The following is a 13741-nucleotide window of genomic DNA, read 5'->3' on the forward strand; positions in this document are numbered from 1 at the left end:
CTCCTGCACAAGCTCCCATCCCTCTCTTGGAGCATGGGGCTGGACCTCCTCCTCATCCTCCTCCTCCTCCTCCTTCTCCTTCTTCTCCTTCTTCTAGATAAACCTTCGCAATGTCATTGGGAAACAGCCCCATCCTGCTTTTCGGCCTAATGAAGCAAGGTGGCGTGGAGGCTTTATTGAATTTGAGCAAGATGGAGTTCATTCAGGTGAGGATGGATTCCAGCCCCATGCTCTGTTTACTCATTCTCATATAAGGCTCACCTTTCTCCTCCATTACTTCTGCAGTCTGCTAGAACTTAATCTTGCCTAATTAAAAAGTTTCTAAAGGCCTTTTTTAGAGGTTTATTTGATTAAAAAATAATCCATTTGTCATTTACCCATCTGTCTTAATCTCATTAGTTTTGTTATTTAGGTTATTATAAACCTCAATTAAGATGGATTCTTTTGGAAAAAAAGCAAATGTATTTTTATTGAATTTCTGAGATGAAAGGAGATACTGGATGTTAGTGATTGCCCAATACCTTGGTGGTTTTCTTTCTTCTTTTGGTAAAGGGGAAAGGGGAAACAATTGGAAATGACCCTCCACTGCCGCCTTGCCTGGGACCCAGGAGAGGGTTCTGTCCTGTTTTCCAAAGCAGCCCTAGGTCCTGTGATTAATACAGATTGCCTTTCCTGAGACCCCTAGTTTCCCTCTCTTCAGATTGTCATCTGAGGCTTAGGGCATTTAGGGAATCTGGGACATAGGATTTTAGCTCATGTCTCACTCAGGGAACTGAGCTTCAAGGTCTGAGCCATCTCCAGTCTGAAGACACGGGGCAGTGAAAGGCTAATATTGATGAGAATAAAAGCTGGAATTGTCTTTAATGTGGTGCATACTTGTACCTCCTGGTAATGGTTATGGATGTAGGGAAGGGGCACTACACTTGCATCTGTATGAGTTCAAATCTAAGGGTCACCTCTAGAAGTTAAATCATAGGTGGGAGAGGGGGTGGAGGCATAATTTCAGCAAAGAGTAGTAGGAGACTTGCACTCTAGACGTAGGGTTTCCCCCCCCCCCCATATCTGATATAATCTCTTCTGTTTGCCCTCTGGCTCCAGCTCACAGCAGCATTCTCCCAATTCAGTTAGGTCAGCTGAAAGCCCTCAGTTTTACTCCACACCACTTCTTGCGTCAGGACTTATAATCATCCTATAGTGGATCCACTGAAGGAGGTGATGGTCAGCCTGGAAAGGAGCTGACCTGGGGAAGTGTGGCCTCTGCTGTCATGTCTTTGAAGAATCGTCCTGCGAGAGGAAGATGACATTTTCTTTATTGGGCCCAGAGGATGGAATAGCACACGAATTACCGAAAGGCAGATTTCAGTTCAAAATAAGGAAAATCTTCCTAACAATTAGAGCTTGCCCAAAGGGGAAAGGATGGTCTAGGAAGGTAACAAGGAAGGCTCTGTGTTACTGGAGGTTTTCAAGCCCAGACTTGAAGTCCACTTGTCCATACTATGGGAAAAGATATTCCTGCTTTGATATGGGTTGGATGGGGTAGTGCTGAAGTCTACAAGATTCTCATCTACAAGATTCTGAGTTTTTGTGCAGTGTGGCAGGGAGCTATTCTCTTGATCTTGTCCATATGAAATTTTTGCTATTTAGTCATTTTTTTCTCAACTGTGTCCGACTCTTAATGACCCCTTTTGTTTTTTTTTGGAAGGCAATTGAGGTTAAGTGACTTGCCCAAGGTCACACGGCTGGTTTTTGTGTTGTATCTGAGGTCACATTTGAACTCGGGTCCTCCTGACTCTAGGTCCGATGCTCTATTCACTGCACCACCTAGCTGCCCCTTTTGGGGTTTTCTTGGTAAAAATGCTGGACTGATTTGCCATTTCCTTCTCCAGCTCATTTTACAGATGAGGAAACTGAGGCAAACAGGGTTCAGTGACTTTTCCAGGCTCCCCCAGCTAGTAAGTGTCTGAGGCCAGATTTGAATTCAGGAAGGTGAGTTTTCCTGACTCCAGGCCTGGAACTCTATCCACTATATCACCTGGCTGCCCATATGAAATTAACTTGTCCCAAATTCAGGGAATCCCAGGGTGACAATATGCATGATATTATTTTGCTAAATTTGCCTTCTTGCAATTACATTTATTAGCTAAAAATATGAAATTGTTTTCATTGTGATGAAATATGCACATTGTCTTGATGGCATATAGAAACGTTCCTTGCTTTTTGGCCATAGAATCCCAAAATCATAGACTAGCAGATTTGGAAGGACCTCCAGAGGTCCCCAAGCCCAGCCCATACTGACAAGAGTCCTCTCCATAGCCTTCGAGACTTCCTGTATTCTCTCTTCTTAGCTCTGATGAAGGCAGCCCATTTCATAGGTACAGCTCAGAATTATAATGAATGTTTTTCTTAATTTTTTTTCCATTGGCAAGAAGTTCCCTCTAGCAATGCATGTCTATGTCTCTACAACTTCTAGTCTTAGAGAACTGCATGTGACCCTGAGAAGGAATGGGGCTTGTCTAGGGTCAGGCAGCCAGGATGGGTTAGACGTGAGACTTGAACTCAGGGCTTCCTGACTCTGAGACCAGCTTCTGTGTCTACTCCATCACATTGTTAATCATCTCCCTTCTATTAGCAGAAATCTGGCTTCTAATGACTTCCACTTATTCTTCCTCTTCTTCTCTTTGGGACCATACAGAGTAAGCCTAGTTCATCTTCCATCTTCCAGCCCTTCCGATAATTGAAGACTGGCATAATTCCCCCCATCACACACACACACACAGACACACAGACACACAGACACACACACTCTATCCCATTCACTTGGAAAGGGCTAAAGTCTTTGTTTTTATCTTTGAATTTTTAAAAACGTTATCTAACTCTAAGATTGAATATTTGTGTCAGAATGAGTTTGTTGATGAAGTTTTATTTCTCAGTTGGGGGAGAGGACACAGGAGGGAGAGAATGTTAGTTGTTTGTCAATAGAAATTTAATTTAAAAAATACAGAATGGTTGCAAAGGTCAAAAAAAGGAAGTGTACACTTAATGAGACTTTGCTTTTTTTTTTTTTTTAAAGAAATCTGACAGTTTAGCCATAGTGCCTTGCACACAAAATTTGACATTTCTTTACTTACTCCCTCCCTCCCCACGCCCCCAGATCAGTTAGCTGTCAGCTTTTTATTTCCTAGCGCTTCAATGAAGAATTTTCTCATAGAGATGATTCTATCAGAATGGGGCTTTTGGCAATGAGCTCCCATTTGTATCCTGGTAAGGTGCAGCTCCTGCCCCAGAGTTCTCCTCTGCTATCTCCCTGTGGTGTGGAGTGTCCAGGGGACTCCCTTACTGGCCCCCAGGTGACTGATGGTCTTTCTGATGTGTCTGGGGCTTATGTGTGATCATGGAAGGAACAATCAGAAGGGTGTAAACATAGATCCTCGAAGTAATTGTATATCACCATAAAACCATTATGACTTGAAATCATCACGATCTCCCTCTAAACAAATTTGCCTATTGAACCTACATTTTGATTAATAAAAGCAAAATAATAAAGCATTTACAGAAATCATGTTCCTCCTCCAGAAGATGAGAAGACTTTACAACAGGAATAGGGAGCAGCTATGTCTTAGCCGTTACAATAGACTCATCTAATCTCAAAGGTAAAAACAGAATTGTCCCGAGCTTAGACAATAATTTTTGTGAAAATATTGGATTTTGCACTACTTTGGTACCACCATAGAATCTTGGTGGAGTTGAAAATGGCATTCTTAAACTTGACCTTTGCCAGGTGAAGCATGTCACTAGTTAGGTGACTGTGTGACCTTCATTAACATCCTCTTCTGGTGCCTCATGGTATGGGGTCCAGCTCTGGAGGGTCCTACCCATGTCTCATGATGGACATTGTATCTGGCTGCAAAGGAGTAGCCTACCCAGGGGGGGAAGACTCTTTTTGCCACCTCTACTCTTGATGACAGTCTGTTAAGTCATAAACAGGTTGCTATCTGTGTCAGTGAAGGGACACCCCCCAAAATCTTAGATTCTCGAAGGAAGAAGTTCTCTGTCCTGAGTTGCAACAGAGTCAAAGAGAAAATGGTTGGCACGTCAGCTGAGAACATTACCTTAAGAGGAAGCTAGGAGACATAGGGGGTAGAGCTCTGGACCTGCAGTCTGGAAGACCTGATTCAGACACTTTGCTTTGTCACTTAAGCAACTCTGTGCCTCAGTTTCCATATTTATAAAATGGGGATAATGATAGCCTCCCATAGTTGTCAAGCTTGGAGTGCTATATAAATGCTAGCTATTATTATTAAGAGGTTTAAAAGGGCAATTTTTAAAGACTCTTTTCCTCAAAATGTCAGTAACTGCAGAACGTTGGTAGGGTTCAGTTACATAGTACATACTTATATGCTGGAACATGCAGGGTTCAGTGGCATGAGGTATCCTCAGATCTTGGTTAATAATAGCTAAAATCAATATATTGTTTTAAGGTTTGCAAAGCACTTTACATGTTTTATATGCCTTAAGGTAGGTGCTACTATTAACCCCATTTTATGGTTGAGGAAACTGAGGCAGATAATGACCCAGGGTCACATATATAGTGATCTTTAAATCCTGAGGCAGGATTTCAACTTGGGTCTTCCTGACTCCAGGTGCAATACCCTATGCACTGTGCTGCCTGCTGTGGTAATGAATCCTCCCAGATGTAGAAGGGAAGGGAGAATATGGAAATAGAACCATAAACAGAAAGAAAAGGAGAAAATGGCAGAGATAGGATGGCATTGGGGAAGAATGCCCATTGTTCCATAGCCTCAGTATTCATCCTGGTGTCAACAGGACATGATCTTGGCCCTGATGTGAACCGGACCTTACCTTCAAATGAGCCAGAAGAGAATTCAGCTGGGAGGCACAGGGCTGGCAGAAGGGAAGGTGCCTGGGGAAGCTTGGATGGTGAGATCCAGACCAGCTAACCTACAAGGGGAGGGGCTAAGCTAGGCTGAGCACCACAGAATCCAGGCTGCAATACTTTTTTTTTTTAATGAGTTAATTTGCCTGTCTGTCTCCTTCTGCAAGTGTGTGTGTGTGTGTGTGTGTGTGTGAGAGAGAGAGAGACAGAGAGACAGAAACAGAGAGAGACAGAGAGACAGAGAGACAGAGAGAGACAGAGAGAGAGACAGAGAGAGAGACAGAAACAGAGAGAGAGAGAGAGAGAGAGAGAGAGAGAGAGTGCGAGCTGTGACTGGCCAACCTGGAGACCCAGTGCGTGCACACACATGATGCTGCTATTGTGTGTGGACACTTTCCTAACAATATGCTTGTTGTTTGCTGCCCCTGCTGTGGTGTGAAGGCAGCTGCTGGGACTGGCACACTCCCTCCTGAGGGAAATATAGCCAAGAGTAAGCTGGTTGGCCAAGAACACTCTGGCTTGATTTAATCCTTAGTTACTCAACTTGCTTTCCTTAAAGACCACAGGGTTCTTCCCGGTTTGGTCTTCTGACATCTTCCCAACCCCAGCCATGGGGACCAGAGAGTTGCTGTGTCAAACATGTCCTTTAACAAGGGGTCAGAGCACATTTCCCCAGCAAGTACCAAGGACCATTTTTACTTTTCTCTTTGTGCCTCTAGCACTTAGCATTGTGCTTTGCACCTAATAAGCATTTAATACATGTTTTTGTTATTCATTCATTTATAGAACTGAAGAGGAAATACGTTCCAGGAACAGAGGACGATCTGGGAAAAGGCCCAGACATGGGAGACTGTAATGGTTAGGACAGTTTGTCTAGAACTAAGCCAGTGTGAAGGGCAGTAATGGGAAATGTCTGGAAACGTAGTTGAAAGCAGGTTTTGGAAGGCTTTAAAAGCCAGGTTATGAAATTTATATTTTGTCCCATAGGCAATAGAGAGCCACTGAAAGTTTTTTGAAAGGGGAGTGCCACAATGAAACCTGCCCCTTAGGAAGCTGACTTTATCAGCTGTGTAGAGAATGGATTAGAAGAGTGGAGAATATATACTCTAGGTGAGAGGGAACAGGGGCTAAATTAGCCACGTGAGTGCAAAATAGGAAATAGATGCAAGAGATGTTTTGGAGGTAAAATCAATGAGACTTTGTCACTGATTGGGTGTGGGTTCTGTGGGAGAAGGAAAAATCAAGTAACACTCAGATTTTGAAGCTGAGTAACTGGGAGTTGGGTGTTGTCCTCAACTAATAATGTAAGAAGAGGAAATTTAGGCTGACCTTTGTGTTATGCCTTCAGGTCTGTGCTTTACATCCATGATCTCATTTGATCCTTCCAACAATCGTACCTAATAAGTATTATGGATATTATGCTAACCATTTTATAGATGGAGTCTTTGGCTCAGAGAGTTGAATTGATTTCCTTTTTGTTATGCAATCAGTGAATGTTTTAGATTGGACCGAGAAACACTGGTCTCTTTGGACTCCAAGTCTAAGACTTTTCTCATCCACCATTATGCCTTTTGAGAATGAGTTCTCTTTTGGGCATGCTGATGTTGAGATTGAGTGGAAACATGTGGGTACTGATTGATGCCCAATAAGCAGTTGGATTTGCAGAACTGGATTTTAGGAGGGAGACAAAGACAGCAGTAAAAGGAATTATTGAAAGAAATATGGGCAAAGCATGTTCTCAAGGGGGAAAAGAAGAGGGGAAGGAAGGAAGGAAGGAAAGAAGGAAGGAAGGAAGGAAGGAAGGAAGGAAGGAAGGAAGGAAGGAAGGAAGGAAAGAAGAGGGCCATAGCTTCCTCCAACACTGGAACAAAAAGATGGTAGATGGTAAAGAGAGTTTGGGAGTGGAGAGGATTGGAGAACTATTATGATCTGGTGCAATTATAACAGAGGAATCCTTGGTTATTTGTTTGAATTATTTAGACTTGGAAGGCTGTTCTTAACATTTTCTGTTAGTACACATCCACTTAGGGAAGAAAAAATTCCCTAAAAGGGATGATCCAGAGAAGACAGGAGATCTTTTCAAAATTATTTGTCCCACTTTGCTGTACTTTGATCATTCGAATGAACTTAATGGATTTGGATAAGAGGTTGTTCAGTTGTTTTCAGTTGTGTCCAACTTTTTGTGACCCTATCTGGGGTTTTCTTGGCACGGAATGGAGTGGTTTGCCATTTCCTTCTCCAACATACCTTACAGTTGAGGGAACTGAGGGAAGAAGGTTAAGTGACTTTTCCAGGGTCACACAGCTAGTAAGTATCTGAGATTGGATTTGAACTTATGAAGATGATTCTTTCTGACTCTAAGCCTGGTGCTCTCTTCCTTGAGCCACCTATCTGCCCACGATCAGATGATCAGAAGACCATGGTTCCAATCTAGTTTCTGCTGTTTACTGTGTCATTGGAAAAATTACTTTACCTCTGGGGGCTTCAGATTTCTCACTTATAAAATAAAGGGTTATATTTGAAAATCTTTAATGATCCTTCCATCTCTATATCAATTTAATATTTGATCAGGATCTTGCTAGTTGAGTGGGGCAGATTAGTGATCAATCAGTCCATAAACTTTTATAAAGCATTATTTAGGTGCCTGGCACTGTGTTGAGCACTAAGGGTCTAAGGAACCAAAAGTGGGGAGAACACCTGTAAATAAATAGGAGTCATGTCCTGACAGAGAGCTCCCCTACCATCCCAGGAATGCTGATGATCAAACCCAGTAGCTTGGGTTCCCTGTGGTGTACCCTTCCCACAACAGGTCCAAATTCTCCATCCCAGAGCTGTAGTGGGATACAAGGCTCCAGGGAAGCCATGACTACAAAACTGCCTCAGAACAAAGGGTTGAGTTTGCAGATACTCATACTAGTACCAGGACTGCTTGGTCTCCAAGACCTAGCCCATAGTGCTAAGGCACTTCTCAACTTGTCTCTATTCTCTCCCTCCACCTACCCCCATACCTTCTACCCCTAAATTCAAGAAAAAGGTCTTTAAAGAGAGTCTAGTTTGGTCCCAAGGCAATGACTGACACCTTCAGAATTAGACATCCCATTCTCCCTCCCCTTCTCACAGCACACACAGGCATGACCCCTTCCTCCTTATAGGCTCCATTCTGTCTATACACTAAGCCTTGCTGTAGTTTTCAGGATAAGATCTTTGTGATTAAAAAAAGAAAACTTTCCCCTTCCATCTTCAAGATGTGTTAAAACCCTAAAAATATGGTTATTGCAACCATATAAACAATTTGGAAGGAAGGCAAGTAACTGGCAGGCCCAGAAGATCTTCCTCTAGAACTTGGACTCTGAACTGAGTAAAATAGGTCAGGGATGGATGTCAGGATGTTGGGGGAAAGAGCATTTCAGGCTTGGGACCATGAGAAGCTGCTGCACTTTGTAGCCAGGTTGGAATAGGGATATCCAGTCTAAAAAAAATGGTTGAACATTTTTAATTAAGGACTTTTTCATCTGTATTCTAAACACAAAGAGATGGATGAATTTATCTTCTCACAGCTGAGTAGAGGTCATTTTCACTGATTAACAACTTTGGGAGATTGGAAAAGCCATCAGTGATCACTGAAACTATAAAATGTCTTTTGATAATCCAAATGAATTATTCAGAAATTTGTCAAGAGGAAAAAATTAAGAGACATAAACAACTCTGGAGAGGGTGGAATTTTTCCAATAAGTTTGAACAGAACAATTCACCATATAAACTTTTTCAACATTAAGATGAATGATGAATATGACAACATAAATATATTTTAATTAATATACATTTTTTGTTGAACTTTATATTTCCATGTAATTTTATTTTTCTAATAAAGGTGATTGGTTAAATATATTATAACTAAATGTGACCCCCAGTTTATAATTTGTAAGATTTTTCATAGAAATAAATTCACAGATTAAAATCGGTGTGAGATCATGCCTGCCATTTTTTTTGATCCAGAAAATATGGTTGCTCTCTACCTCTCTCCCACCTAGGGTCGAGAGGCAGGAAGCAACCATGTTTTTTGAAATTAAAAATGGTGGTCATGACCTCTATGAACAAGCTCTTTTTCAGAACTATTTTACCTTTATGTCTGGAGTCATTTTCTTGACTTTGGAGGCTGATACTATTTATTTAATTTGGTAGGTTTTAATGCCCAGATGGGTTGAAAGTTCACCTTTTTGACCAGTGTATTTCATCAGTTTCTTTGTACATTTCAGATCGACATGTACCAGTATTTTGGATGTAGCTTGGATGCTACTGAGTATATTCACTTGTATTATTTCTTTGGGGTCTAGTCTCTCAGAAGTCTCTGGCATTTAAGCTTCAGTTTCCACATTGATACAGTGGGAAGCATAGGAATATTTCTTAATTGACCTCAAATTAAAGTGTGGTGAACATCAGTGACTTTGAAATAGTTTCTGGATATAGACATGCCTTTTGAATAAATAATTCATTTTCTGGAGTATTAGTACTGCTGTGTGAGATATTAACTTTTCTAGAATAACCACCTAGACTCTAATCCTATTCTCTTGCCATGACTGTAATTTAATGTATAATGTCCAGGAAAAAATGGGTTCCACAAAAATTCTTCTGTGTGCCATGGTAAATCAAAATATACCTTCCATGGAATCAGGAGAGAAACTTTCGGTAGCTATCAGGCCAAGCGTTGCTGGACTAGGCAGTTAAAGACAAGTCTTTCCCTTTAATATGTGTTTTTTAGGATGGTGAAAACTAGTTCCATTAGTCAAGTCAATGAGCATTTATTATGCACTTACTATGTATCAGGCACTATGCTAAGCACCATTGATATTGGACTTAGCCGGCGAATGTAATCCCTTAGACAGGAAGTCTCTTGAGATAGAGGGATCAGGAAAAGGCAACCCCACACAAAGTTTGTTTTCACTTAATTGCTTTAATTTGCCATGACAAGACAACAATCGCTCATTAAGTAAAGGAATATTTTCAAAATCCTCACCAGTTAACCAAGAAGCAAAAACAAATCAGTAAACCCATGCTCAGCCTTGTGAGTAGGAAGTGTTACTGTCCTCATCTTCATTTTCAGTAAAGAAAAAAAAGTAGGATGGTTTCTGTATGACTTCATTTTAGGAAAAAGAAGGGAGATGGTTTTTTTGACACTCATAAGTTCCCCCCCCCCCGCCTTTTAAGGTGGATATAGAAAGGGAAGTTTAATTTAGTTTACTTCAGTATATGATAATATTCTTTTTCACCCGTCTTTTGTAATACAGTTTCTGGGACAGTTATTGGGTTCTTAATGGTTGTGTCATATGGGTGTGCTCATTGTGTTGCTGGATAGAGAGAGAGAAAGACAGGGAGGGAGGGAGGGTGAGAGAGAGACAGGGAGGGACACATTGATAGGTGATGAAATAGTAAGATAGATTAATAGACAAAGAGACATAGAAGGAGAGAGAAATAGAGACATAGACATAGGATGACAGAGGGATAGACAGAGAGACATAGAGAGAGAGAGAGGGAGACACAGATGGATAGGGAGACAGAAAGATAAGGAGACAGATTTAGAGAGAGAGAGAGAGAGAGAGAGAGAGAGAGAGAGAGAGAGAGAGAGAGAGAGAGAGAGAGGAGGGAGAGAGAACACATTTATTAAGTTTTTACTGTGTGCTAAGCCATTGTGCTAAAGCCTGTATAAGTAATAAGGAACAGAGCTGGGATTAATATTCAGGTCTTCTGATTCACTCCTCTATACTATTAGTACTGTAATGTGCTGCCTCTCCTGTAACAAACTAGGTTTCCTGTAACAAACCCCTCATAAGGTAATAGTTAATTCCACAGGAACTGGCAGCCTTCATTAGAGTCATTTTTATGACCCATACTCTTCTTCCAATGTCTCTTTGGGTTAGTGGTGAGAGCACTGGATTTGTAGTTAGAAGATCTGGCTTTGAATCCTAGCTCTATTACTATCTGTGAGACCTAGGACAAGTCACCTAACTTTTCTGTGCCTTAGTTCCCTCCTCCCCAAAGTAGGAGGGTTATCTCTGAATCATCTTAGTTCTAAATGACTCCCCTACCTCCCCCTTTCCTGCTCCCAGAACTTTTGACTTCAAACTCAACATCTCTGAAATCGTCATCACCAACATACTCCCTTCATTGACTTTCCCCTTTCTATCAGAACCACCACCGTTCTTCCAGCATCATTGGCTCAAAACCTTAAAATCTCTTAAATTTTTCCTCAACCCCCACTTTTATCCCAATCTTCCCAATTCCCATCATCCCTGGGTATGTTAGATCTTCCTTTCGATTCCTATTAATACCCTCTTAGTCTTGGTTCTCTTCACTAGTAGCCTTCTCATTGATCTCCCTGCATCGAGTGGAAATCATCAAAATTGTTTTTATGTGTAATTAGGGAAAATAAAATATTATTTAAAAAAGACTAGAAATTATATCAGGGGTAATTTAGTTCAACCTATGTCAAAGGAAAATAAAATCTCTTCTACAATAAAGGGATCTTGGGCTGAAGGGCCACAAAACTCAAATGAAGATATGATACAGGCATCTGTTTCTGTTTGAGTTTGACACTACTTCTCTACACATAATCTGAAAAGTCTTTCTATTTGGCCCCCACCTAAAGACCTCCAGTTACAAGGAATCTGTTACCTCCTGAGGGAGCTCATTTTATCCTTATGAGATTCTACCTGCAGGTTTCATCTCTACATGAAGTTAAACATCTCTTCATAGCTTCTACACATTACTCTTAGTTTTGCCTCCTGAAGTCAAGAAAAAGGCATCTAAGTCCCTTTCTGTGTGTCAACCTATGGACAGCTCTTATGCCCCACCCCTTGCTGTCTCTTCTCCTGGCTAGAAACCCCTTATTACTTTAAGTTATCATCATATAGCTTGTTCTCCGCCATTTTGGTCATCAGCCTTTGTAGAACATTCTAGTAAGGATCCTTCCTAAAATGTAGCACCTGGAATTGCATGTAATATTTACAACAGATGTGGTCTTCTTGGGGCATGGTTCTGTATAGGATAATCATCAGCCTCATTCTGGACATCAGGCCTTCTTTAATGCAACCAAGAAGTCCTTGGCTTTCTTTGTTGATTCATCCCAAGTGAACAGAACCCTAAGAATCGTAGGTCTTTTTTACGTTGACTTTTTGTCTGGTCTTGCCTCCCCCCCACCAATCTTGTACTTGTATAATTGATTCTTTGAATTCAACAAAAGCATGCCAGTAAACATTTTACAACCAACTCTTCTCACCCCCACCACATGAATGCAGCATTGTTAGCATGTTCTTCATTGCTAAATCTATAGTGATGGTGTCAAACTCAGACAGAAATCAGGGCCAGTAAACTGTACATGAGGATCCCTGCTGGCTTCATATTACAAAACCCCATATTAATTTTATCTGTGTTCTAGTGTGTTTTATTTATTTTGTTAAATATTTCAGTTACATTTTAATCTGTTCCTTTTAATTCCTTAGGAGTGTTAATTTGACAGCTTTGGCCTAAACAATCAACAGAACCATAAATCAAGGCTTGGATTGTAGTATTTTGCCATTTTCCAAAGTGTAAATGCTCACAGTGAATATTTAATACCTGGCTGTCTCCTGCACAGTCCTGCTTTAAACCCAAGTTTAAAGGGCAGGGCAGACCATAGTGATATCAGGCAAAATATGTCGAACACTGATTTATTGGAGCCCAGGGTTACAAGGGTAGGGAACCTTGGTTCTAACAAGGTTTGCAAATGTTTTGGAGGAGCATCCATATATGATAGATTTCCACCTCAATGTTCCCTAATTCCCTACACCAATTTCTCACCAGTCAAAGGCTTCTTACTGCCCTTTTCTTAAAATTTGTCCTCCCAAATCCTCTTCTATATCCTTGGTTATTTGCATAGTCCTCCATTCCATCATATTCTTGACCTTATTTTCTTCTGGATTCTCAATCTGCCAAGAGCCCTCATTTTCATTCCTTAAAAAAAACACTTGTCCACAAAGTTTCTTAGTCTCTTTCTCTATTCCCTTCCCCAAGGCTTCCTTGCTTTTGAAAAGATTACCTGAGTTAAAAAAAAGAGATGGTTTAATCTTTTATGATTAGCCAGGAAAGAAAAATAGTAGACTTCATAAAGATTGAGATCTGAGCTTATTTGCATTTCATAAGAATCAAAAGAATTTTCCAAGTTTTTAAAATTAACTTTTAAAAAAGCTACCAAAGTAAGTTTCCATGTTGAATATTGTTGAAACAGTTACTGGTGGTCCAGGAAGAGAGTGTTGGTTTGTGGGAGGAAAAACACCTAATCTATAAAATAGAAGTGACTGATAATAACTGGTTGGTATTCCTCCTGTTCAATAATCCTGTATTTTCCTTCTAGAAATGCACCAAGCAAACAGACTAGTGTCTGTGCCTCTGAATGTGAAAGAAACTTTGAGGTACTTTAGAGAAACCTTGGGGAAATCAAAGTACCACAACAGGTCGCTGAGATACAGCAGAAAGCTGCTCACCTTGTTCCTGGCCAACACACAAGGTAAAGTATCCGAGGTATCCTTACAGAACCATTAACTGGGTGTGACTAACGCCTTGGTGGTTCCATTGGCCAACCGTCCTCCCCTGTCTGTCCCTCTCTACCTTTTCCCCTTTCCCCTCTCCCTTCCTGGCTGTCACCTTCATTGTGTCTCTGTCATCTCTGTATCTCCTCTATCTCCGTCCTTCCTTCTTTCTCTCTGCTTTTCCTTTCTCTCTTTCTCTCTTTCCTGCCTCCCTCTCTTTCTCCTCTCTCCCTTTTTCTTTCCTTCCTTCCTTCCTTCCTTCCTTCCTTCCTTCCTTCCTTCCTTC

The 13741-nt window shown here is 41.0% G+C and overlaps 1 protein-coding gene across 1 annotated transcript in view; it reads left to right on the plus strand.

The window, feature by feature from the left end:
* Positions 1-13741, plus strand: part of CFAP54 (cilia and flagella associated protein 54) — a 307374-nt gene that overhangs the window by 152312 nt on the left and 141321 nt on the right. Inside the window, exons 39-40 of the mRNA XM_069095069.1 lie at positions 98-206; positions 13281-13433. Of these exons, the coding sequence (XP_068951170.1) occupies positions 98-206; positions 13281-13433 (262 nt within the window). The remainder of the gene's footprint in view (positions 1-97; positions 207-13280; positions 13434-13741) is intronic.

Source organism: Petaurus breviceps, unplaced genomic scaffold (genome assembly GCF_028583685.1).
Source record: "Petaurus breviceps papuanus isolate PSGF00001 unplaced genomic scaffold, PetGlider_PUasm1.0 225, whole genome shotgun sequence".
NCBI lineage: Eukaryota > Metazoa > Chordata > Mammalia > Diprotodontia > Petauridae > Petaurus > Petaurus breviceps.